Raw genomic sequence first — 26,490 nt, 5'->3', positions numbered from 1 at the left:
TGTGACTGTCTTCAGAATTTAAAGATCTTAAATGAGGATCAACACATTCATGCTTTTTAAAGTGACCTTTTCTTTTCGTGCCTCAGATAACTGGAATTTAATACCAATTACCTTACGTGAACTCCCATTTCTGAACCTCTTTGCCAATCATCTTAAAGCCTGGCTGTTGGTGAAACAACATTGTGATCATGACACTGCCTAGACCTGTGCTACTTTTGTATGTCTCATCGTTTCTATGCTGATTTCCAGTCTTTTGTCCAGTATATTGCCTTATTGGTTTTTAACGTCTTTAACATCAACCTGCACAAAGGGGCTAAATATGGACTAGTCATGACATCCAAGGGAAAATGGCAAGATCTGCACATGTGACATCACCAGGAAACTACTATCTGGTTCAACACAAGCGCAAAGCGGTCCTTGTGGATAGATAAATATAAGTAAAGGTAAGATGATAACTTTTCAAGAATTGTTTTTCTATTATAGCTACTACATTTTCTATTGTTTGCTGATGAATTAGCTGAAGACATGGGTTCAAATCCAGGTCGGTCCACCCGTTCTCCCTTGGCCTGCGTGGGTTTTCTCTGGCTCTTCTGGTTTCCTCCCACATTCCAAAGAACTGCATGGTAGGCTGATTGGACACTCTAAATTGCCACTAGGTATGAGTGTGAGTGTGAATGGTTGTTTGTCTCCTTGTGCCCTACGATTTTCTGGCCACCAATTTAGTTAAAATGGAAAATCTGTAATGCAACTTCTTCAAATGTTTTGCCTCTTTCTTTCTGTCATCTGTTGATAGATTTAGCACCAAAATCATCTAATAAACAGACCAGCAAACAATTTGACTTTGTGATCATCTATGTGAAGGTAAACAAGTGGGTGCACTAATACGTGGAAACCCAGGGGAGAGTGAAAAATAGATTTGAATTCAGATGCCAAGCCCTACAGCTCCACACTAACACCATAATCAGCAAAGCCACAGTAAAAAAGACAGAGAGGGATAAAAATAAGAGCGAGAATAACAGCAAGCAGCACAACTTGGGTAGAGAATTTGAAAGGACAAAAAGAACACAATCTGCAAAGGCCTCATTACTAAAAATGATTCCTGCCAATCCCCGACATACATTAGCACTAAGATGGCAGTGGTTACTGTCACTGTCCACAAGATAGGAGTGCTGGGGTTGCAGGGAGACACTATTGAACTAGATAGTGAGTGTAAAACCCAGTAGTGTGCTGCTCAGGGCCAATGTGTAACTAGCTGAAACATGTTTGTGTGGCTGGTTGACAGACGAGCTGGGAAACGCTCCCAGATGGCTCGGCTCTGGGTGCTGGCAACCCACAGAGGAAACCATAGAACCAGCCAGTGAGAATATTCATCCAGCCAGAACAAAAATGCAACAGCAAGAAGCTAGAACAGGGTTGGGCAAACTTTTCGGCCCGGGGGCCACATTGACTTTAAAAATTTGACAGGCGGGCCGGGTCAGCACAAGATACAATACATATAAAAAAACTGCATCCGTTAACAGTACATATGAAACATAAACAGAAAAAAGGACTAAAGTATGAACATACTCATCACTCATGTGGGATTTATGGGGTGCTTTCTTGGTTTTCATCAGACTAAAGGTCTGTTCACACACATGTAGAGCCAAATAACACCAGAATCCTCTGTGCCATCTTCTGGATGTTTGTAAATTTGGCTGCACTTAATGAAGCCTAAAACTCAGAGACTTTCAGGGAGTTGAACTTGTTACATTGGAGATCAATCAGTTCCAACTGCAACTCCTCCAACTGCAACTCCTGTGGAACCGTTTCCGGGTCTTGTGAGAAAGGGCATGACACCAGCTGTCAATTTTTCCAAAATCACAAAACCGACGGCAGAATTGCTCATGCAGGTCATCCAATGATTTCCTGTATTTTGACCGCATAAAAAAAAAATTATAATAATTTGGACAACGTCGGCGGGCCGGATTAAAAGGCCTAACGGCCGTAGTTTGCTGAACTAGAAGATATAATGGTTCATTTAATCAGCACTAACTTCAAATGTTGTACAGTTGTGGTCAAAAGTTTACATACACTTGTGAAGAACATAATGTCATGACTCTCTTGAGTTTCCAGTTATTTCAACAACTCTGATTTTTCTCTGATAGAGTGATTGGAACTACTTGGATACTTCTTTGTCACAAAAACATTCATGAAGCTTGGTTCTTTTATGACTTTATTATGGGTCAACAGAAAAAAAGTGATCAAATCTGCTGGTTCAAAAATATACATACAGCAGCGCTAATATTTGGTAACATGTGCCTTGGCCATTTTCCCTTCAATTAGGCACTTTTGGTAGCCATCCACAAGCTTCTGGTTGAAGCTTTGACCACTCCTCTTGACAGAATTGGTGCAGTTCAGTTAAATTTGATGGCTTTCTGACATGGACTTGTTTCTTCATCATTGTCCACAAGTTCTCAATGGGGTTTAAGTCAGGACATTGGGAAAGCCATTCGAAAACCTTAATTCTAGCCTAATTTAGCCATTCCATTACCACTTTTGATGTGTGTTTGGGGTCATTGTCCTGTTGGAACACTCAACTGCGCCCAAGACCCAATCTTCGGGCTGATGACTTTAGGTTATCTTGAAGAATTTGAAGGTGATCCTCCTTCTTCATTATTACCATTTACTCTCTGTAAAGCACCAGTTCCATTGGCAGCAAAACAGCCCCACAGCATAACACTACCACCGTGCTTGACGGTAGGCATGGTGTGCTTGGGGTTAAAGGCCTCACATTTTCTCCTCCAAACATATTGCTGGGAATTGTGGCCAAACAGCTCAATTTTTGTTTCATCTGACCACAGAACTTTCCTTCAGAAGGTCTTATCTTTGCCCATGTGATCAGCAGCAAACTTCAGTCGAGCCTTAAGGTGCCGCTTTTGGAGCAAGGGCTTCCTTCTTGCACGGCAACCTCTCAGTCCATGGAGATGCAAAACACGCTTGACTGTGGACACTGACATCTGTGTTCCAGCAGCTTCTAATTCTTGGCAGATCTGCTTTTAGGTGATTCTCGGTTGAATCTTCACCCTCCTGACCAATTTTCTCTCAGCAGCTGGTGATAGCTTGCGTTTTCTTCCTGATCGTGGCGGTGACAAAACAGTGCCATGCACTTTATACTTACAAACAATTGTTTGCACTGTTGCTCTTGGGACCTGCAGCTGCTTTGAAATGGCTCCGAGTGACTTTTCTGACTTGTTCAAGTCAAGGATTCGCTTTTTCAGATTCATGCTGAGCTGCTTTGACTTTCCCATTGTAGCGTTTGTGGGTGTTTGCATCCAATGAGCCCTATTTAAATGGCCTCAGAGAAGTCACCAGCTGTAGTCACTCATAATCACTCACAAGAAGTTAAGAGGCCATGCCATGAAGCTCATTTCACTGACACAACTTTCTAAGTCACCAAAATTGCTAATTCGTTTTGCTGTATGTATAATTTAGACCTAGCAGATTTGATCACTTTTTCTGTTAACCCATAATAAAGTCATGAAAGAACCAAACTTCATGAATGTTTTTTTTATGACAAAAAACAATCTGTTCCAATCACTATATCAGAGAAAAATCAGAGTAGTAGAAATAACTGGAAGAGAGCTATGACATTATTTTCTTCACAAGTGTATGTAAACTTTTCACCAAAACTGTATGTGTATGCAGTAGGTAGAAACAAAAATTCCATCTCTGTATAATGCCGATCATTTATGCACGTTGAATGATTATCACTACATTGGATTATCTGTCGAAAATCAGCATATCTCTTTTTTTAGTAATAGATTTGCAGGTGTACATAATGAAAGTCTTCTTTCAAAATTCCCAACTTTTTTCCTGCCTTCAAACCAAAACTAAGAGGTACTGCACTTCTCTTTTTTCCTCTATCCATCCAGCCCCCTTAAAAAAGGAGGACAAAGGAGGCTGGCTTGTTGACTTTATGGGCTGGAAGCCCCGGTTCAGCTCACAGTGGCAAAGGGTGGTGGAGGAGCAGAGGCTGGATGTCAGAGGACCATTGAGAAATACTGTAGTAATCCCCGAATGTGATGAACATAACAAACCAATAATCTGCAGGATAATCTGACGTACAGAGGGAGGCCACACTATTCCACTTACTCTTGGAATTGGAATTAATATCAGATTTCTATTCAAAAGGTAGGTGAACATTTTTACAGTAGAATAAGTTGTTTGCCCCTTTTGTATTTGATGACCAAATAGCAATGACAAAACTTTTACTTCTTGTAATTGGGGGGAATTTAAAGTACAGCTCTGCATGTTAAAAACTGCTGATTTATTAATTGGGATATTAGATTCTTCTTATATTATAGTTGTTTAAGAGTTTGCAATGAAAAAAGCATGCCATTTATCCTAACGATTGTATACTATACTTTAATCATTTTGACATGTTAGATACTTTGTAGGCGGCCCGGTGGATGAGTGGTTAGTGCGTTGGCCTCACAGTGGGGGAACTGGGTTCAAATCCAGGTCGGTCCACCTGTGTGGAATTTGCATGTTCTCCCTGGGCTTCTGTGGGATTTCTCCGGGTACTCTGGTTTCCTCCCACATTCCCAATACATGCATGGTAGGCTGATTGGACACTCTAAATTGCCCATAGGTATGAGTGAGAGCGTGAATGGTTGTTTGTCTCCTTGTGCCCTGCGATTGGCTGGCCACCAATTCAGGGTGTCCCCCGCCTCTGGCCCGAGGTCAGCTGGGATAGGCTCCAGCACCTCCAGCGACCCTAGTGAGGATAAAGCGGTTCAGAAAATGAGATGAGATGAGATAAGATAGACACTTTGTATGTCTTCTAAAATCCCTGTCATAGCCTTCATCTCGGTCAACCCTTTAGTTTATTTTGACACTATCAATATCAGATTTGTTTGAAAGGGGAAAATTTAAGAACTCACGCACGTATTCAACTGTGTATCCTTAAGGTCAATATTCCTAAAATTAAACATGACGTAAAATAACAACATTAATGTTGGGTTCAATCTCCTGGTGGCCCCTTTGGGTCTTCTATGCATGACCTCATGCCTACCATATGAGCAGTTTATGCCATTGAGTCAGTCACCTTAACTGCGCGGAGACAGAACAAACAGTGTGGTGTCACTGGTCAGACACCAGTAAATGAAACGCGTCTGTTTCCTGTCCCTTTTACTTTCCCTGCTTATTAACCAGTCTGTGGCTTTACCAGCACACTCCCATATGTGTCACCTGTCTCCCTCAGAATCCATCTCATTTCTAACTTTGGGAACACTCACAATTACTTTCCTTTGGGACCATCTCCCAGGCTTCTGCCGGTGGTTCTTTAGTATGCAGCTTGGCTCCCTGGAGCTTGCCACCGCATCCAGGCTTGACTGGCTCTGAGAAGCTGCCAACATTTCCTTTTTTTTTTAGGTGCAGCAGTCACCAAATTACAGTCGCTGGGGCACTTTACTCCTAACGGACACGCCTAGTTAAGGCTGCATGAGGAGGTGTGTGAATTGGAGTTGTGTGACAGAGTAGAGTAAGTTTTACAGCAAGAAAGAAGTATCCCCCCAAAATCAGCAAACTAAAATCTAGAGGCTTATTTAAAACAACTGGCGTTGGCAATCAAATGGTCAGCTAAACCCTAACCCTTTCAAGGGTTGTTTGTTTGGCCCCCAGGCAAATACTTGTGCCTTTTGGGTTTCTGTTGTTTCAGATTTATTGGATTGCCGTTTAATATTGCATTTCTGTTTAAAATAACACAGACTTGTTACAAAACACTGAGTAAACATAATAAAGTTCCGTGGTCGTCCAACCCAAGCTATGAATACTACTCTCCTCATAACAATAAAAAGCTAAATCTGCAATCAGCACTTTGCGGTCGCTTGGTCAGTCTGTGTGTTAATCAGCAGTAAACGGTGATGTGAGAGGTTTCTCTAAAACTTCCTACTCCTGGACGCTGCTCTCCTTTGGGATCGTTTGCTAGATGTTCTGGTAACGTGGTCCAAAACTACCTCCAAGACCAAGATGGCTCAACCTTATCTTATAGCTATCTTGCCTGAACAGCAACTTTCCATCCGTTGGGGTTTTATGGCCCCAGTAGTTGAAGATCAATGAAATGTCAGCTTTTTCTTGAACTTTTTGTTTACAGTCTAGAATCTAGTAACTTTTGTTGGGGACACCCTGAACCGGTGACCAGCCGATCGCAGGGCACGAGGAGACAGACAACCATTCACTCTCACACTCGTACCTAGGGGCAATTTAGAGTGTCCAATCAGCCTACAATGCATGTTTTTTTGTTGTGAGGTTGGGAGAAAACTGGAGTGCCCGTAGAAAACCCACGCAGGCCCGAAGAGAACATCCAAACTCCACACCGGTGGACCTGGATTTGAACCCAGAACCTCAGAGCTGTGAGCCCGACATGCTAACCACTAAGGCTGCCGGGCGGCCAGAAAATTCAAGCGACCCTCAAATTTTGTGGGTATGGGGTAATTAAACAACTGCAGTGTGAAACTAGTATTTAGCTTTCATTCAATACATGGATTAAATTCCGTGAGTGAATATCAGTTTGTGTTTACTGATGAAAAATGAACTCTTTGGTTTTGTTTGAAATTTGGATGCTACTGTAAGAGTTTTCCCGCAAGCACAAGCATGCATTTTCCAAAAGTATATAATTGAGGTGTGGTCATGTGTTGTTAATTTAACGTTGAGTATGGTCCGCTTCTTATTATTCCAGTGTTTTATTAGCCTTGTCCCCTTTTTCTCATGCTCCATAATTTACCACTCAGTCAATTAACACTGCACAGTAGTTTTTTTTTTTTTAATTTAGTGTAATTGAGAAAAAAATTGGAAAGCTGTGCTTCATTATAAATAGTCTGAGCTTGTGTGACTTTATACCTTTCCATCTTTTATTCATCATTTCAGTGAAAGTGAACTCCCGTTATACGCCACGTCCAGATGAAAGACAGGCAAATTATTGGTTAGACCTATGAAAACGCCTTACTTAGGGCACTCTTTTTTTTAGATTGGCAATATATTTGCGATAACACCCATAATTTGATGTTGTGAACGTTGCAGAAATTGTAGGGGTCTGTTGATGTTGTGTTGCAGCTCTTTTGTGAGCCATTGTGCGATTCTGAATAGATGTGTCGTCGTGGCTCTCCGTCCCCTTGGCTTCATTCTTCTGACCGAGCCGAGGCCACGACTGTTATTGCTTTGCTGCAAAACGGTATAATTTGCTTGCTATTTATAATACAGGGAACGGCCTGCGAGGGCCAGATTATGTCCACGTCATGCGACTTATTTTTTTAGGAGCGATTTAATTTGGAAAAAAGCAACTGTTTATAGTCTGTCACCTCTCAAACTCTATAAAGGTGATTGTGGCAAATGGAAAACTAAAAACTTTATCTGGAAAAAAAATACAAAGCAAATAAATGAGTCACAATATAATAAAACAATATATTAAATACACATTTGTTGTATGATTAAGCACTGTACACAAAAATTCATAAATTATCTACAAATAAATTAACATTTTTGTTACAAACTTCAGATTGAATTGAGTGGTTTGAGTATCTAAGACTTAATGAAGGTATTTAAAAAAATAGCTTAATTAAATACATTTATCCAGATTTATTTCTTTTTTTAAATTTCACAAAGCCTCCAAGATCATAAAAAAAGGTTCAAATTCAGTGTCCAAAAAACTTTCACTTGCTTTTAGACTCTTTCCTGTGTGACTGAATTGCATCTTTGTTGATGTACCGTTGCAAGAATTTCCACCTGGAAAGCCACGAAGAGACTTAACCTCAGCTTGTTGTGCAGGAAGCAGACACCTACATTTTATGGTTGAAGTGGTTTTAATTCCCTGAACTGGTTTTTGGGTCCCTCTTGCTGTGGTGAAAACATTCATGCTGTGTACTCAAGATTCATCACCCCATATCTTAGCATTAAAATGTGCATTAACCACTATACTAAACCACCAGTAATTCTCCAGTTATTTCGAGGCAAAAAAATGGGGAAAAACAATTGGCTTCTTGCCTAACTTTTTATTTCACTTCACTTTTATAAAACATTAGCCAAAACCTATTTGTACAAGTGTAAATCCAACTTTGCTCTTCTTCATTCTGTTTCTTTTCCCCCCTGAAGGTGTGTCCGCAACGAAGATGAAGTCCTGTTGTTCTTTCCTGTTCTTACTATGCGTGGCCCAGCTGCTGTCCACATCTGCTGCCCTACCCTTCGAGCAGAAAGGCTTCTGGGATTTTGCCTTGGACAGTCTGGACATTGACATGAAGACCATGATGAAGGATGAGGAAGAAGGATCAGCCTTTGAAGAGTTGCCCCGGCCCGACTTCCCCACGTGCCCCTTTGGCTGCCAATGTCGGCTCAAAGTGGTCCAGTGCTCTGACCTCGGTTAGTGAGAGTATTTGTGTGTGCGTGCGATTGATTGTATGTATACAGGTTGGGAGAAAAAAAAAAACATCACAATGTAATAATGTCATCACAAAACTTGGAAGGTGTTCAAAAGAAGTTTGCAAAGAAAGCAAATGTGATGATTGAAATTCTCTAACTGACTGAAAATCAGTCTTGCATGACTCCTTTAATTGCCGAAAGCAAAGTGGTCGAAGAAAGCAAATATGATGATTGAAATTCTCAAACTGACTGAAAGTCAGTCTTGCATGACTCCTTTAATTCCCGAAAGCAAAGTGGTCTTTGGCTATAATACCAAACTGAAGGATTTTTTTTTCCCCCTGAGAAAGTGTATTTTGGCATCTCTTTCAGGGATTTTCTGTTCCAAGTTGCAGATGTAGATACTCAGTAAAAGTTTGTTTTGCAAGCTGTGATGACAACCAAAGAAGTTGATGCATTGAGAAGGATTATAGGTAGTGGGGAGAAAATCACTATGTTCTTGAATAAATAACAAATAATGTATACAAAATATTATGGGAGGAGATGACCTATTTCTTGTCTTGGGCAAATGGGTCTTGCAAGAAAATGTCTATTAACAGTTTCAGAAAGAAAAACATCAAATCCTAATGGACGTCTTGTTTGTTAAGATTATCTCATTTTAAATTTAAAATGTGTCTTCCCCCTCTAAATTTGGATGAATATAATCAGGTTTATTGACAATCTAGGCAGGCTTAATTTATAGTAATGTGCATGTTACAGTTGTCATACCCACGTACAAACAACTTCACTAACACTTAAAATCACCTAAAATATGTAACTTTTGTGTGTGTGGTTGAATAGTTACTTTAGGTGGGATCTCAAGTCACATGTGACTCAGGTACTTACTCAATCGATACTTCCCCCGCCGTCTTGTATGAATTCCAATTGAAAAGACACCAATATAGTTTTATTTATGTTATAATGTTATTTATGTGCAAAACTCCATTAAAGTTGATTTTCAAGCAATTCAATACCATATTCAGATTTGACCAAATATGAGATCTGCATATTTACAGGTGTGAGGTCCCTCAACTTACACCTATACTTTCTCTTTAGACATAATGGTTTTGTTGATTCATCACTTTGCAAACTCACTGTATTTACTGTTGAACGCTACTGCTTCTGTGGAGGATAAATGTGGAAGCATATAATTTCCTGAATGCTTATTTAGAACAGATGTGTGTTCGGCAGTGGCGTCTGTCTCCTCTCGGTGTGCATCTCCACGAGATGTAAAGTATTTGTCTGGAGGGGTGCTGGGCTTTGACCGGCTGCCAGATTTATCAGTGCGTGTGAAGCTTTTGAGCGGCGTGGCTTTACAAGTGTAATCTGCGGTTTTGGGTCGCTGTGCGATTCATTTTATCTGTGTGCTTCTTGAATATTTATTCAACTTTGTCTTTAAGGGTTGTCAGCTTTGATGCTGCATTCCACATTTGAGGTTATTTGCAGTTGCATGCTTTCTTAAAGCGGCCCTGGCACAGTCACAAATCTTCAGCTCCCCTAGTAAGAATCTGTAATATTTGAAATATACACGTTTCTGCAAGCTCCCTTGGCTCTCACAAATTAAGGCTGCAAGCAACCTGCTTGCTTCCCAGTAAAGTTTGCGTGCATTTGAACCCAAACTGGACAGCGCTGCAAAGTTCGATCCCTGATGTTGGAATAGAGGGTGTGGCTCGTTATAGCCCAAACCATTTCTAAACTTAACTCTGAATGGGGACAGCTGTGGCTGGTAGATGTGGTCAATGGAATGCTGGATCCCAATGGAACAGCTGGTACATGCTGCCAAAATGACCTTCTTGCATCATGCTCACGGTCCAGATGAGGCTCGCGCTGGTCGGCATTCGACACTTGTGGCCGGCTTGAGCAATTGAGCGCATTACAGAAGTACGTGTGCTTTTCTTTAATGTGGTTAATGTGCAAGACAATCCAAAAGGTCATTCCAGGCAAATGTTGAGGCCGAAGTGGAGAATTCTCAACAGTTGGCAGATTTGAGTTTAATTTTATTCTGTCACCATGCTCATATCTGATAACACTCTTACTTCCCAATTCAAGTGAAAGAAACTCATTTAATCTGTCACCTAATAGACTCAAACACTTTATTGTCAAGTTCCAAACTCCCCACACCCACATTGATACACAACCTACCGAATGCCAACATGTGCTGTTACCTTTTCATGAACAGAAGCTTTATGCACTGATGGTACTTCCATGTCTATGGTTGAATGAAGAGCAGGCGTAAAACATCTGGTGTCCCCATCTGGCGTATTTGCATTTACGTGTTTGTCTGGGTATGAACCGTGTGCATGTTACTAGAAATCTCTACGGTTGTGTCTATCTCGTCAAAAATAACGGCTAAAACCCCAAAGTGCTCATTTAACATCATGTGGCACTATGATTGGTTTAATGCACAAGTCTAAAACTCACCAATTTTGTTTGTTTTTTCTCCTTTAGACAAGGTCTAAATATCCTGACTATTTGCACAGTGGACCAGCTTTTAAGGTCTTGGTTTCACAAGCGATTAACGGCGAATTTTCTTCCTTCTGTGTATACTTGTTGGTCTTCAGGACTGAGTGAGGTGCCAAAGAATATTCCTCTTGACACAAGATTCCTGGACCTTCAGAACAACCATCTCACCGAGTTAAGAGAGAATGACTTCAAGGGCCTTACCAATTTATACGTAAGATAACATGCAGTGTATTGACATTTTTTGAAACCCTGGACTTCTGTTTGTTGTGTAGTTAGAAATCTTATTTTGACTTCACTTTCATGAACATTGAGGGCTTTATTTCTTGTTTTCCCTTCCTCTTGTCTATGTGATCTTAAAATGTGTGAAAATTTAAGTCTGAGGCCAAATGGGAGTAGTCATCTCACATCATTGTTTCTTTGTGGGTGAGAGAGTTTGTTCCCTAATACTTTGCCTGCAAGATTCATTATACAATAACTATCACTCAAATTCTATCCATACCGGAGGTGGAGGGAATAATCTTGCTGAACATTGTGTAGAGGGTGCATTCTTTTCCATTGACAGGGTCTTCTACTTACCCAACTTGCTTTTTACAGGGCTTATCTCTGAGGAACAATTACATCTCTAAGGTGCACCCCAAGGCATTCCTCCCGCTACAGAGCATGCAGAAACTCTATTTCTCCAAGAATCTACTGACCACTATCCCCAAAAACCTGCCTGCCTCCCTGGTCGAGATCAGGATCCACGAGAATCGCATCAGGAAGGTGCAGTCTGGTGCCTTCTCAGGACTGGGCAACATGAACTGCATAGGTGAAACACATCTCGCTCTTATTCTTTTCTTTCAAGGCTTTTAGTTTGACACAAAGTCTTTTATCTTTCAGAGATGGGATCCAACCCCATCCAGAACAGTGGTTTCGAGCCTGGTGCTTTCAAGGGTCTCAAACTGAACTTTTTGCGTATATCGGACAGCAGACTGACTGGCGTGCCTAAAGGTAAAAAAAAAAAGTGACAATATTACAGAGTAAAATTATGTGGCAACTGCATAGCAACTGATTGTTAGCAGAACTGCCATTGCTGTCTCCAATTTTTTTTTAAAATTTATTTCAGATCTCCCTGATAGTCTCAATGAGCTTCATCTTGACCACAATGAGATCCAGGCCATTGAACTAGAGGACCTAAAACGTTATAAGAATCTATCCAGGTAAAATTTAGCATTGGTATAACTTTGAATGTTAATTAAAACACCTGCCGTCAGAGAGACGAACTTCTTACCCTCACACAGCAGTGGTTTTTCACCTCCAGAATTTGAGAGTCCAAAGAATAGAGTAGCCTGCCAACAATTTAAAGAATAGAATAGCCTGTTGCCAGCAGTTCTGACCTCAAACCCACGAACACTTGTGGAATTTGCACAGAAATAAACTACCAAAACAAACAAGTGTGAAATCCCAATTTTATGATGAAATTCTTCTTTGTTATTTTAAGTGTTAACCCATTCCAAAAAATGCACAATATGTGCTTGCACTATGCTTTACTACTGTTTTTAACTTTGGTCACATATCGTGTGTAGCTTTGACATAGGAGGGATCCGACTAAAGTGTATTTAATGTGGTTGTTTTTTTGTTGTTGTCTTGAGGTCCGAGTAAATCATTTAACTTACAAGCATTGGCTATTGCGGCAGATAAATTAACAACAATAAGCAACAGTCTGGAAAACATGAACATTCTTAATATTTAATCATAGTTGAAGTTTACTTCACAAAAATCAACTGTGGCTGAACTAAATCACATTTATTTTGACTTATGAAGGCACATTGCTAACACAATGATCAATATCATAGAATAAAATTAGCATTACTACATTTTACTACAAATACAAACGAAATATTATTGCATCTTACCTCAGACAGCCTCCCTTTTCATCTTTCAAACTGTGTACTATGACTTTAAGTAATATACTGCTTCCTAGTGGCCAAGGAGCAAACACTATAGAAAGGTCATCGGAATGACCTAAAGATGACCTTGTGTGGAATTTCAGTTTTTCATGCATAAATTAGATCAAAATAAGTGTGACTTGGTTGAAGTTACTTCTCTGTGTTTTGTGTTTTGATTGCAATCACTTATGTATGTCAAACTGTTCTGCAAATTAGTACATTTTAAGTAGGCCATGGTGTGATGTTACATAGTGCATTATTGAGCATGTACCTGTTCACTTTGTTCTTCCTTCAAACTACTTCTGGGTGAAGCCATGAAGACAATTAACACCCCTATCCCCCCCCATTTTTTTATTTATTTTACCAGGTTGGGCCTTGGTTTTAACCACATCCGTAACATCGAGGGCGGGAGTCTTGCCTTTGTACCAAGGCTGAGAGAGCTGCACCTGGACAACAATCGCCTCTCATCTGTTCCCAAAGGCTTTCCAGATATGAAATACTTACAGGTGACTTTACTGTAACCCTTAGTCATCTTGTTTTTTTTGCCAGGATGTGCGACAAATATGTACTTTTGCTCTAAAGGTGGTGTACCTCCATAATAACCACATCGCCAAGGTGGATTTGAATGCCTTCTGCCCTAAGGGAGCAGGAATGAAGAGAGCTTTCTATCATGGCATCAGTCTTTTTTCCAACCCCGTCAACTACTGGGAGGTGCAGCCCGCAACATTCCGCTGCGTCAGCGACCGACTGGCCGTCCAGTTCGGAAACTACAAAAAGTAGAGGAGAATATTTACTCGGAGATACAGAGTTTTTTGGGCAAAGGATGAAGAAAATGAAGATAACCATTTTAAATTAATAACATTTTCTTAATATTTGAGATGATGGAAATTTTCTTTCATAACTAAATTTGTTAAAAGGGGAAAAAGTGGATAGAAGAGATGGCTAATGTAAAACTTGAAGTATGTTTTAAATTTTTGATTCGGGGAAAAAAAGAAGCAAATTATTATCTGAAATGAATGCTTGGCCCAAACAGAGGAAGAAAAAAAATCCCACTTGCGTAATGTCGCTTTTCAAAATGTTTTATTATTGAATCCTATTTTTTGTATCAGGGTTACTGTTGAGAAAAATAACAACAGAAACATTACAGATTTTTTTTTTTTTTTACATCTAGTGCTTTTATAACTTTGAGCATTGTAATATGGGAGATTTGCCATAGTCTTGTCTTGTTACATTTTGTAATTTATGGTGTGTGGGTTCAACCTTAGCTCTTACTATTTTTCCCCATTTTGAAATCAAGAACAAGATTTACTGAAACACAGTTTCACATCCAACTTTAGATGGTTCATTGACGTGTTTTCTGGGTTTAGGGATCACTTCACATTGTACCCTCTTCTCAGCAGTAAACAGATTTTAAAATTGATCTAAGCAAACTTTCATCCTTTTTTGTTTCAAGACTCTCTCCCATGTCATTCACCCATTTTTCGCTGTCTGTATAAATAGTACTTGAGGGGCCACTGTAGTAGGGGGGCATGCCCCATTCAGAGAAACACACTCACCGGCTTTGCTTACGGAACATAAAAAGTATTGTGTACGCTTAAGCGCTGCATAATTAAGTAGTGTTGATGCATTGTTTTGCACAGTTTTTGCTCGCTCTCTCTGCTTGGTAATCCAAAAGATAGACATGTTGTCTTGTCTCCACTCTGTAATCTGACAAGCTATGGCTGCATGTGAATAAAAACATTTCTAAATGCTGCATAAAGCCAGAGAGCAAGCTCTGGGTCTAATATCATATTGAACAAATATCCAACAAGGGGATGGGGAATTTCGTTAAATGATTCAGAAACAGTCCATTATATCATAGTATGACTGTTATGATTTGAACTGTTTTATTGCTAGATTTCATTGGGTCTGTGTTGGAGTTCAGACATACTTGAACACATGAATCTGTTATAATTCTAAATCCATTTATTTAGTTTAATGGTGCTATTTATACTTTTTTTTTCAGTGTAAACCGTCACAGAACATTACCAACAAAACAGAATGCAAATAAATTATGTCAAAGGTGTCTGTCTATGTGCCATTTTGCAGAGACAAGACTATCAACTTATTTTCAACCTGTTAATTTATCATTCCAGGACTGGGACCAACAACAACAACAAAAAACAACACCAAATCAAGCAAGGTTCTGCTGTTGTGTTTTGGTACTAGTCTTGCTGGTATGATGATTACTGCGTTAAGGAAGATATTTTCCTTCATGCATAAACCTTTACACATTTATTTTAAAGAAATTGACTGCAAACATGCGATATTAGGTAATGATTGTGTGATAGTTCATTCTGTCATATGTTTAATCAGTCTAAATGTTATTCATTCATTCATCTTCCATACCACCTGTGAAATAATCTTGAAAAGTAATCAAATAATGTTTCACATCTATGACATCACCTTCAATCCGTGTCATGCCCATGTCATAGATACCTTCCATCCACATCACAACCATCGGTTTCAAAACCATGCATCTTTGTAATAGGATGTATGTCCTTTGTTTATATGTTTATATGTAGCCTTTAACATCATCAGTATCACCACCATCATCGGTGTCACTTTCCCGATGCATCTTTGTAACAGGGAATTTGTATGTCCCTTGTCATAGAGAATATGTATGTCATGAAATCTTGCCCTAAGTAAAATATTTTCTATAGAAGTAGAGTCATCGGACACTCCTTCTGCAGAAGCTTCAAAATCTCACTCATCTGTCGGTTACGAGGGGTGCTGGAGCCTAGCCTAGCCCAGCCCAGCCCAGCTGTCTTTGGGCGAAAGGCAGACTACAGCCTAGACTGGTCACCAGTCAGTCGTAGGAGATACTGAGAGACAAACGACAATCCACACTCCCAATCATACCGCCAACAGCGGGAATCAAACCCGCGCCACGAGGCTGCTCACAGAGATATTGTAGCTGTCCCTGAGGATATGTGCCATTTTAGGTTTTCCATTGGTGTTTTTGTCCATCCAATGTTTTGAGTTGTGTTTTCTTTCTTTCTACATATTTCATAATGCAAACAGTGTTGTACAATTTTGAGTTTAGAAATGACGTCAGAACTAAGAGCGGTCATGACATCAGGACATGAAACAGTGGTCATGTGACGAATGTAGAGGGCTGTTGGGAAGGACGGACGTTTGACAGACGGACAGGTCGCCGAATGGACATTCCACCGAACGGTCGTTCGGCCGAACTAATGTCCAAAGAGCTCCAGTATTTGTATTTAATCATTAAATGCTGTTTTAGGATGAATTTGACCCGATTGCTGTCATTTCACGGCTCGGTTCTGCTACATCTGCCCGCCCAAGAGTGCTTATTCCCGGGCTGACATGCCCGCCCAAGAGTGCTTATTCCTGGGCTGCCATTGACGGTAGACTAATAAATTGAGAGTGATGAGCGGCAAAGGGAAATGAATCATTGATTTTTACTATAATTTGGACAACGCTGGCGGCGGGACGGATTAAAAATCCTAACGGGCCGTATATGGCCCGCGGGCCGAGGTTGAAAAATTTGTACACACACGATCCGGGGGCGGGGCAAGCGTGCGAATCCCGTTTCCGCGAAACCTCCGTTCGGCCGAATGACTGTTCGGTGGAACGTCCATTCGGCGACCTGTCCGTCTGTCAAACGTCCGTCGGCGAAACGTCTTTAGGCGAATCATCCGAGTACCGTCATACGTCAGTCGATGTGTGGCTTCATTCTGACCAGGAGAAGAACGTTAGGGGCAGCTAAAGTGAAAAACTTTTGTTTCGCAGGGGAAGTGAGTGAAACACATCACCCATCCGCCCGACGAGAGCGTACTCCTTTGAAAACGTCATAGTGCAGCATTCATCGGATGGAGGTGAAACCCGTGTCCGATGGAAGATTTCGCATGGTGACGGCAAAGCCATCGGGAAAAGGGAAGATGATTGGTCGACTTTCTCCAGAAGATCCGACGGCCTGCGTTTTCCCGAACGTTGGCTTGGCGTTGTTGGCCCGCACGAATAACGACCAACTCCTTCTGCATCGGTCCAACAAGGCAGCGAAGTAAAAAGGACCCCTCAAAAGAAAACAGTGCTCGGAGACAATCCAGGTGATGAATAAGACCACCATCGCAGCGGACAACAGGTCAGACCGTATATATCCATCTTGATATTTGTTGAACTGAACAGATTGAACGGAATATTCTCTACTCCTTTGGAAAAAAGAAAAAAAAGAAAGGGAAATTTCCAAAAACTCACAAGATGCATCATCTTAACCGAAAGGTGCGTGCCCCCAAAGAGCAACAACGCATGTCGGACCTACCCGGTGACTAACTTAAGCCTCAAGCAACTATGGCATGTGTCCTGTTCCCAGAAATTAATATAGACTTGCCAGATTTGTAGAAGCAAGACAGGAGGATGATGGTCTGGTGCACAAGATCAACAGCACGTAATGTCACAGTGGCGGTCCGTGCATTTTCTCGTAGCGCCTTCAACGAATCAATCCAACCCCCAAAAACTATTTTATGGCTATAAAACCTCTACTGCAGCTACAGCTGCGACACATAAAAAGTGCAACAATTTGGTTAAGACTTAGCAGCTCCTAATTGAGTCAGAAAACGCACACGTTTTTCACTGTGTTGTTGAGGTGTTGTTGTTGTTTGATGCTTGGAGGAAATAAAAACATTCCCGTCATACATCAGTCGATGTGTGGCTTCATTCTGACTAGAAGAAGAACGTTAGGGGAAGCTAAAGATATGCTATTAATAAATGCAGTGGGGACCAACCTCTCACTCTTGGTTGAGAAATATAGTTGTTTTATGAGGAGACATGAGATTTTTGTGCAATATAAGCTTCCTCCTGTTCAACCAGAAGGACACCAACGCACCCCCCGAGTGAGCGAGAAAGAGAGTGAGTGAGAGAGAGTGAGAGAAAGATAGTGAGAGAAAGCGAGAGAGAGAGTCATAGAGAGAAAAAGAGCGAGAGAGTCAGAGAGAGAAGGAGGGGGAGTGAAAGAGAGAGAGAGGTTTTTAACAGCACTCTTTTCTTGGGCCGAGTCAAATCATTAATTTATATTCCATTCCATTATGCTGGAATACAAACGAATAGTATAGCTAACTGTAGAGGCAGGATTGTTGTACCTGTTCATCCAGTGCACCTATTGCATGCAATTTGGCACCAAAGAAGACTTGTTTTGTCTTCCATCACATTAGTGTAAGGTAGCTGCCTTTGTTTCTCGCTCGATGACCAGCAGGCGATCATACGAGAAGTCCGTGCGTGACACGTGGAGCCTCGTGCCCAACTCATGTCCGACAGAGATGATGAGCGATTAGGGGGGGAGAAGAGGAGAGAGGAGAGGGAGGGAGGCGGAGGGGAGCGAGCAGCAGCAGCGAACAAGCTGGATGTTTTGACTTCGTGGGAGGCTGGCCACGCACGGCCTGCGGATAGTCGGCTGGATTCAAAATGTCGCAGCAGCCAGGCAGGCGCTAGCTGCTGGTGAGTGAGTATGCAGGAGCCTCCGTGAGCCGTGCTTGTAAACACATTGGAATTAGGAGCTGCTCGGTGACCAACCAGCCGTGGTTACTAGTGCACACACATCACTTGTTTTAGAGGAGCGCTCGATCGCTGTCGACGAGCTAATCATCCGGAATACGGATGCCAGCCACTGCGCCGTTTGTTTGCGGCTGGGCTTTCTCCGGTTCGCTCTTTTTAGCACAGCTGCTTCATGGCAAAATTCACTGCGAGAAGCGCGATCAATGGATGCAGGTGTTCGGCGTTTCTTCGTGCATGCCTTGTTCAAATAGGAGAATTTAGTCCTCCCAAGTATTGTATACACACACCAAAATGCCAAATCGCTCCATCGGGACATTTATTTGTGCTTATTGTTCATTGCTCAGTTTGAAAGCAGAATGGGTTGCATCTTGTACACTGATGAATGTCCGTGTGTGTGTGTGTTTTGTTGTTGCATAGTGCCTGTGGAGGACACATGATAGGACTTCATGTCAGAGTTTACTCATTCATTCATTCATTTTCTGGACATGCCTATATGGATGGCATGTGGTAGTACTTTGATTCTATAGTGCAGTGGTTCCCAAACAATCTTACCTGACGCCCCCCTTCTTTCTTCCAGTAGACCCGCACCCCCCCCCCCCCCCTTCCTCTTTTGCTCATGTGAATTTATTTTATTTTATTGCATTTATTTCTTAGCATTGTTCAGGAAAACAGATCTCTGTTAATAGAAAACGGGTTGGACCGTTGGAGTGACTGCTGATATTTGTTCTTTGATTTTATTATTCTTATAATCTATTTAAACATTTTTTTAGCAGATGACTTCACGCCCCCCTTGAATTCTCTTTACACCTCCCTAGGGGGGCATGCCCCCCAGTTTGGGAACCACTGCTATAGTGGCTCATATTGTATATTGGCTGACACCTAATGTGGTGATGCAGCCAAATTCAACAGCTTCCCCCTCGGCTCACACAGTAAGAATACACAGATTATCATATGAAATCTCTGTTGGTAAAGGAACTCCTCTGTCTTCTTCCTCTGTGTGTGTTTTCTTAGTGAGCCCGGGAGGCAATGGCAGTCCAGACTGAGCTTCACCACGACTGCCATCTGTCCCTGAGGACGCTCACCCTCCTCATGCACATTTGAGCCTTCCCCCTTGCACTTTCCCACCCTCACCCCTTCTCCTCTTCCTTTCCTTGCCCCACCTCCACCCTCTAACAGCACCTATCCTGCTTCCTTGTGCAATCAGCACCCTTCTTCATTATGGCATGGTGCGGACGCTCTTTGAACTCCAATTGCACACTCGCCTTGCTGCTGGGCTTCCAGTTTGCCTTTGTGCTCTACTTCTCCCTCGGGGGCTTCAAAGGCTTGGTGTCTGTTCTAGTTCACAACATAGAGCCAGAATTTGATTACTCACGAGCCCACGACGTCTACACCAACCTCAGTCTTCTCCGAGCCCCACCGGCTCAACCTCAGAACTCTGGCACCGGACCACCTCTGACTGGACCACCGCTGGCAGATTGTCAGGTTGTGTCTCCTTTGTTGGGTGAGTAAAACAAATCCACGAATGGCAGCGTTTACCAAAGCAACATAGTGGCAAGTTTTTTTGGTTTCATAATGTCAAAAATTCCCTTTCCCCAGTTGGGCCTGTGTCTGTCCATCTTTATTCACCGCTGACTTTAGAAGAGATAAGAGCAAGGAACCCCTTGGTGTTGCCAGGCGGACGCTACCGTCCGCCGGACTGTGCGGCTCGGCACCACACCGCCATCGTAGTTCCGTACCGGAACCGGCAGTCGCACCTTCATGCTTTCCTTTACCACCTCCATCCTTTCCTGCAGAGGCAACAGATCCACTACAGTATCTACGTGGTCCAGCAGGTCAGGCAATGCATTTTTCAAAATTATTCTGTTCATCATCTCACTGTGGATGGAGGGAAAGAATACTTTTGTGTTGCTTTCACCTCATTACAGCAATGTTTTTGTTGTTGTTTTGTTTAAATACTTTGTAGAAGTATAGCCTCCATCTTAATATATTCTAGTGGGGAAACGGTACTTTCAACCGAGCCAAATTGCTGAACGTTGGCGTGCGGGAAGCTCTCCGAGATGAAGACTGGAGCTGCGTCTTCCTCCATGATGTTGATCTGCTTCCAGAGAATGACCACAATACATACACTTGCCACCAGCAGTTTCCCACACACGTGTCTGTGGCCATGGACAAGTTTAGATACAGGTAGATTGCCACCATAAGCATGCCAAATCAGTTCTTCACCACCATACAGTATATAAAGTCTGTGGAAAATAATGCCTTAATAGATCAAATATTTACTCTTTAAAAGATGTCATTGTAGGTGCAAAAATAAAAAAATCTCAATAAGGCTAACAAAGGGTCATCTTCTAGGATTTTTCAACTCCACCTTTTTTTGCCGTCAGATGTTATAATCAATATTTCATGTTGGCTGTATGCCCCTCCCAGGCTGCCGTACTCACAATTTTTTGGTGGGGTTTCTGCACTGACTCCAGACCAGTATATGAAGATTAATGGCTTTCCTAACCAGTATTGGGGATGGGGAGGAGAGGATGACGATATTTCGGCAAGGTAAAAAGTTGGAATCGTATTGTTAATTGTCGTGTGGTTGTCTTTGGCTTTGCTTGCTCATCATTATAATGTGTTGATGGTTTGACTGCTGCATGTTTCTTTGTCAGTCATGTCTCATCGTCACATCACCAACCCACTGTTTTGGCTGTGCTGTGGGTTTCAATTGGCTCAGTGAGTGGGTATGTTTGCATGGCCGAGTAAGCCAGTTGGACGGGGCGTCTCTGTTTGACACTTGCTTTCCTTAAAATCCTGTTCAAGGGATTCAAAAGGAGCCTGGGTATAACTGACGTCACAGTCGACCCACAGTGAGCTGAGTGCTTCTCTGTGGCAAAACATTATTTTCTCCATTATCAAATGTCTAAAAAAAACTACTCATTTGCATCTTTACATCATTTGAGCAGCTGTCTTTGACGTTCAAGTAATTTATAGTATACTCAGTACTGTGAGCCAAAAGGCCATCATAGTGTCCTGTCCGTAGAGAGTTATTTACTTGGCTCAGATATTAATGATAGTCATAGCAGCTTGTGTTTTAAGTGAATCCTAAAGACTGTTTTTCCCTTATTTTTCATGATGTACTTTTTCTTTATGTTGACTGCACAACCAGAGTGCGTCTATCAGGGATGAAGATTGTCCGCCCCCCAGTGGCCATTGGTCATTACAAAATGATCAAGCATATAGGAGACCGAGGAAATGAGGAAAACCGACGCAGGTAAAACTGGAATAACCGGGTGTTTATTACTGCAGAATCATTTTTGTGATTGGTTCATAACAAAATCACGTGGTGATTATTTTTACAGATGAATCTCTGAGTTATTGCTTTTTATTTTTAAATTACTCATACCAATTCTATCTAACCTTACAACGGCACTTAAACTGTGTTAACTTCATTTCCGACCACTTCCATTGTCTGATTTTGGTCACGTTGTACAGTGGTTGTAATAGCTTGTTAAATGATATTCATTTCATATTCATTATTCTATTGTCCACGAGTTATTTAATAAATGCAGTCATTTATGAAACTGGGGATTTTGGATGTCTGCTCAAAATTTAGATTTATTCTATCATTATTTGGAAAACTAAGAAAACCTCAGAATTTTCCATCCAGCATTTTCTCTTTTGTAAATAGGGGCTGACTCTGTCTGCTGTACTGTAAAACTTGGCAATATCTTCATCAAATCGCTTGTTAAAATTGTAGATTCGAGCTCCTGAGAAGGACCAGATTTACCTGGCGCTCCGACGGCCTCAACTCCCTGACTTACGAACTACTCTCCAAAGAACGAGAACCTCTCTACACTAACCTCACCGTCAACATTGGAGAAGATCCTCGCCGTCTTCAGGTGAAAACGACAACCTCGCAGGGGCAAAGATACCAGAAAGCAAAGAAACTTTTCTTCAAAATGTTACAGTGAAAAGACGTGAGGGCATGACAACAGAAGCTCCTCGGTCGGACAAAGGCCGCTAATGAAATGAATGGTCATGCACCTCACCTGTAGCACAGAATGGCTCTTTCTGTTAATTTTTACGATGTGGCTATGCGTACTGGACTTGACGGTAGACCATACTTCTCCGCTCCCGATAGCTTTTGGATGCCACTTGGTTTTCTTTTTTTGGAACCGAACTTGATCAAACCAGTCCCAGACCGTGAGTAAATCACCCAGCCTGCTTACCTGCAACTTCATTTGGTGTGCTGCAAATAAACTTGTGCCTTCTCTTTTAAAGCACTTTTATGAACTAGTATCAACCTGAGATTTATTTGAGCTCTCCTGCTTGTGGTAAATTCTAAAGAAGCAGGGAGACTGTGTGTTGTGTGGAGGACAACATAGCGTTCCAGGATTGTTGTTTTATATCAGTGTGCATCAAGATTAATAGAGATTATATTTCTATAGAGAAACCTCTTTATTTGTTTACAGCTTTATATTTTCTTTTTTTGTTTGGTGCCTCTTTTGAGTTTATAGACAATCAAACCACCTAAGAAGAATGGAATATGAGTCAGTATTTAATAGGTTGTCATATAATCACCCACTTGGCATGATGCTAGATTTGTTTTTGATTATACCCATGTTATATGCAGTAATGTTTCTTGATATTGTGGGTTATTCACTTACTAGGTATAGAAAAAGCAACCTTGCAAATAATATCAAAGACACATCACTACCTAGTGTCCATAGTGTCAGAATGTTCAGTATCCAAAGTGGGAAAAAACACTGTAGAGATGGAAAGTATCTCCTTAGTGAGAATATTTGTTTATTATGAATAAACACAAAACATCTAGTTGTGTAGGTGGGTTTCCAGATCTCATTGATTTAATTTATTACATGGAAACTTTTTAAGATGAACATTTCAATCTAGTCAGAATTGTTTATTTTCTGATTCAGCCATTTTGAATGTATCCACATCTAAACAAGAGGATACCTGTGCGTGTGCAAATGCCAGTGTGAGGGCGTGGTTCGAAAAATTATTTTGTTGTATCTATTGCTGCTCTATCATTGTGAATCGTCTGAAGACATCATATGAAATTATGTTTTAATTACGTGTTGTGCCGTTATTTTGTACGTGTTACAGATACTAATTGGGAATGTATTTAAATGTTGAGGGTTTTTTTGTCGCTTTTCAGCTAAATAGTTCACACATGTACTACGTCCTTCTCTCATTGTGCCTATGTCCATGATTGTCATTGTACTAAATTCTTAATATCAAAGGACATGCTGGTGGTTTGATAATTTGAGCTCATCAAGTGGCAGTGGTGCAGAATGGAATGAATGAATGTGCTGTGTGTGTGTGTGTGTGTGTGATACGCATATTAAGTATTTGTTCACCATTCACAGAATTCATCCAATCAAATGTGTGTTTTAAGATGCGTACAGGTTCTACCAATTGAATCACATGATAGATCCAGCCATCTTAAAGCTATACACCTTCATTCCTCTTTCTGGTTCAACCAAAATAACATGCTGCATTTTAATGCATGTAGATTTCTACAAATATATTTATCGAATCAAGAAGAGTATTTAAAAATACTTTTATATTTATCTTGACTGAGTAAAATCCAGTATATGTATGAAATATATCTGTTAGCTTTTAGCACCATTTGGTGATCAATTATTCATACAATCCTTTTTTTTTAAATATACGATCTTATGCCAGCTTTGCAGCATTAATTGCAAATTAAAAAAAACGGATTGTTCTGTATTGCTTACCATAGAGTTTTTTTTAACCATGAAATAGTTACATTGCTGTGCTCATAGACTATAACATTAGGCACAACTGCACTGTCTGTTGAAATCTATATGGATGGATTTGAAGTGAAGCTTGGTTTGAGAAATACTCTACATGTTCATTTTTGTGGTTCATTTGCAATGTACACTTTCACTACATTAAACTGATCTGTTAGTATTTGTTTTTTTGTTTAGCTCTTATTATCAAATACAGTATTTTGGGTTGCTTCACTGTAGACTTTGTACATACAACCATAATAACTCACTTTCTGTGACATTGATGTAACAGAATTATTATCCTGGTAAAAGCCTTGTTTGATGCAGCTCCTAAATTGACACTGCCCACTGGAGCAAATAAAGAATGATTCCGTTGCAGTTAGCATGTGTAGTTTGTCTGTACGTGCGTGCATTGCATAAATAGTTAGCAATTGATGGATAATGCTACAATTCAAAACAATCTTAATTGTGTTGTGTTTTGAACTTAACTGGACCCATAGCAATAACATCAATGTTACTGTTTGGGCTCTTTTTGGGTTGAGTTTTGTGGGTTTTGATTATCTTTGGTTTTCACCCTCTGCGTGGCTTATATTTGTGATTTCCCATTGAGTTCACCTGTTGTGATCTCTTGTATCTCAGCCAATCCGATGCCTTTCGTGTCACCCACCTGTTATTCTTTCTCTCGTCAACCCTTTGCTGCCCTTTTAAACCCTTTCTCATTGTCTTCCCAATGTCATGTTGTCTGGATTTGTCCTTCTTAAGTTATCACCTCCTTGCCCTGCTGCTTCTTGGGTTTCCCCACGTAAGTTTGTTTTTTGCTACTTTATTTGTTGCTTTTCACATTGCCCCAAGTTTTGTCTTGTAGAATTTTGTTTGGTGAAGTAGTTCATAACATTTATTAAAGAGCACCCAGCCCTTGTTTCTGTCAGTCTTCCCTGCAATTGGGTCGATTCCCTGTTAAACTTCCACCATCTCCAATAAAACTTTTGTACAGTTGCACATACGCTGTGTGAACACACTTCGACACGTTAAACCGCCCACACCATCTAAGTACTGATGACAACTGGCCACTAGAAGATTAGCACGCCTGTATTACGATGAACACATTGCTGTGAAACTGCACAAACCTGTTACATCACTGCGAGCATAAGTGTTCTGTGTGGTCAGAAGAGCAGGATTTGAAAAAAAAAAAGTTAGATATGAGATCATACCTATAAATAGACAGCGACCCCTGCGGCCTTTTATGTTCGATCTGTTTCATAATCGCAAATGCTGCGTGACTCACTAAGCAGAGGGCTAAACACAAATTTGGGTCAACAAGTGTAACCTAGGTACCTCACAAACAACTACAAACAAATGATAGTCACTGCATAGGAATTCAGTTGTTAACACGCAAACATTTCTATTGTAATCCATGGGGGAAATCTTCATTCCACCTGGGTGTTTGCGAGTGGTTCTTATGTCAATCTGCCCTGACAGCAGTGACGGTCTAGTTTGCACTTTCCCTGCAGCAGACTGACACACTGGCCTGTTGAAGTGACTGCGGCACGCTGAGACAGCCTTTAGTCACTTCCGGTTACTGTGAGCCCCGTGAGACACGGTTGACCCACCGTGGACTCTGTAACACCCCAGTGTCTTAACGCACAAACTGGTCTTGATTTCATGACATCCTTTGATACACCTGGCCTAAATGTTTCCTTAGAGGTTCTTAGAAATAATGGCCATGTCAAAAATAAAAAGGTTGAAAATGAATTTGGCTCTCAAATCAATTGATAACCATATCTAGCTTTGTAGTTTTGTGCTAGCTGCTACATGTCAATCGAATTACAAAACAGTCACACAGTAACAACAAACTACAACAAAAATCTACAAAAAAATCTAATTTTTCTCTGATAGAGTGATTGGAACACATACTTCTTTGTCACAAAAACATTCATGAAGTTTGGTTTTTTTATGACTTTATTATGGGTTAACAGAAAAAGTGATCAAATCTGCTGGGTCAAAAACATACATATAGCAACACGAATTAGCAATTTTGGTGACTTAGAAAGTTGTCAGTGAAATGAGCTTCATAGCATGGCCTCTTAACTTCTTGTGAGTGATTATGAGTAACTACAGCTGGTGACTTCTCTGAGGCCATTTAAATAGGGCTCATTGGATGCAAAGTCCCACAAACGCTACAATGGGAAAGTCAAAGGAGCTCAGCATGGATCTGAAAAAGCGAATCCTTGACTCCAACAAGTCAGGAAAGTCACTTGGAGCCATTTCAAAGCAGCTGCAGGTCCCAAGAGCAACAGTGCAAACCATTGTTTGTAAGTATAAAGTGCATGGCACTGTTTTGTCACTGCCACGATCAG

The 26,490-nt window shown here is 41.0% G+C and overlaps 2 protein-coding genes across 3 annotated transcripts; both read left to right on the top strand.

Annotated features, from left to right (window-relative positions):
• Positions 1 to 273: 273 nt before the first annotated feature.
• Positions 274 to 16,018, top strand: bgnb (biglycan b). Of its 2 annotated transcripts, XM_077608392.1 has the most exons (9): positions 274 to 443; positions 3,912 to 4,170; positions 8,128 to 8,391; positions 10,989 to 11,101; positions 11,485 to 11,698; positions 11,770 to 11,880; positions 11,996 to 12,089; positions 13,186 to 13,324; positions 13,401 to 16,018. In XM_077608392.1, exons 3-9 carry the CDS (start codon positions 8,145 to 8,147, stop codon positions 13,596 to 13,598), a joined length of 1,116 nt encoding a protein of 371 aa, XP_077464518.1. In that variant the 5' UTR covers positions 274 to 443; positions 3,912 to 4,170; positions 8,128 to 8,144; the 3' UTR covers positions 13,599 to 16,018. The 2 variants fall into 2 exon arrangements, with proteins under 2 accessions (XP_077464518.1, XP_077464519.1); XM_077608393.1 differs by lacking the exon at positions 274 to 443 and having other exon boundaries at positions 3,769 to 4,170.
• A 1,773-nt stretch (positions 16,019 to 17,791) lies between these two features.
• Positions 17,792 to 24,515, top strand: b4galt3 (UDP-Gal:betaGlcNAc beta 1,4- galactosyltransferase, polypeptide 3). Its single transcript, XM_077608391.1, has 7 exons — positions 17,792 to 18,314; positions 19,383 to 19,872; positions 19,968 to 20,203; positions 20,365 to 20,555; positions 20,799 to 20,921; positions 21,526 to 21,630; positions 22,117 to 24,515. Exons 2-7 carry the CDS (start codon positions 19,590 to 19,592, stop codon positions 22,328 to 22,330), a joined length of 1,152 nt encoding a protein of 383 aa, XP_077464517.1. The 5' UTR covers positions 17,792 to 18,314; positions 19,383 to 19,589; the 3' UTR covers positions 22,331 to 24,515.
• The last annotated feature ends 1,975 nt before the right edge of the window (positions 24,516 to 26,490 follow it).

This window comes from Stigmatopora argus, chromosome 1 (genome assembly GCF_051989625.1).
Source record: "Stigmatopora argus isolate UIUO_Sarg chromosome 1, RoL_Sarg_1.0, whole genome shotgun sequence".
Classification (NCBI taxonomy): domain Eukaryota; kingdom Metazoa; phylum Chordata; class Actinopteri; order Syngnathiformes; family Syngnathidae; genus Stigmatopora; species Stigmatopora argus.
The sequence above is the reverse complement of the archived record's forward strand: the minus strand, read 5'-3'. Positions and strand labels throughout refer to the sequence as shown.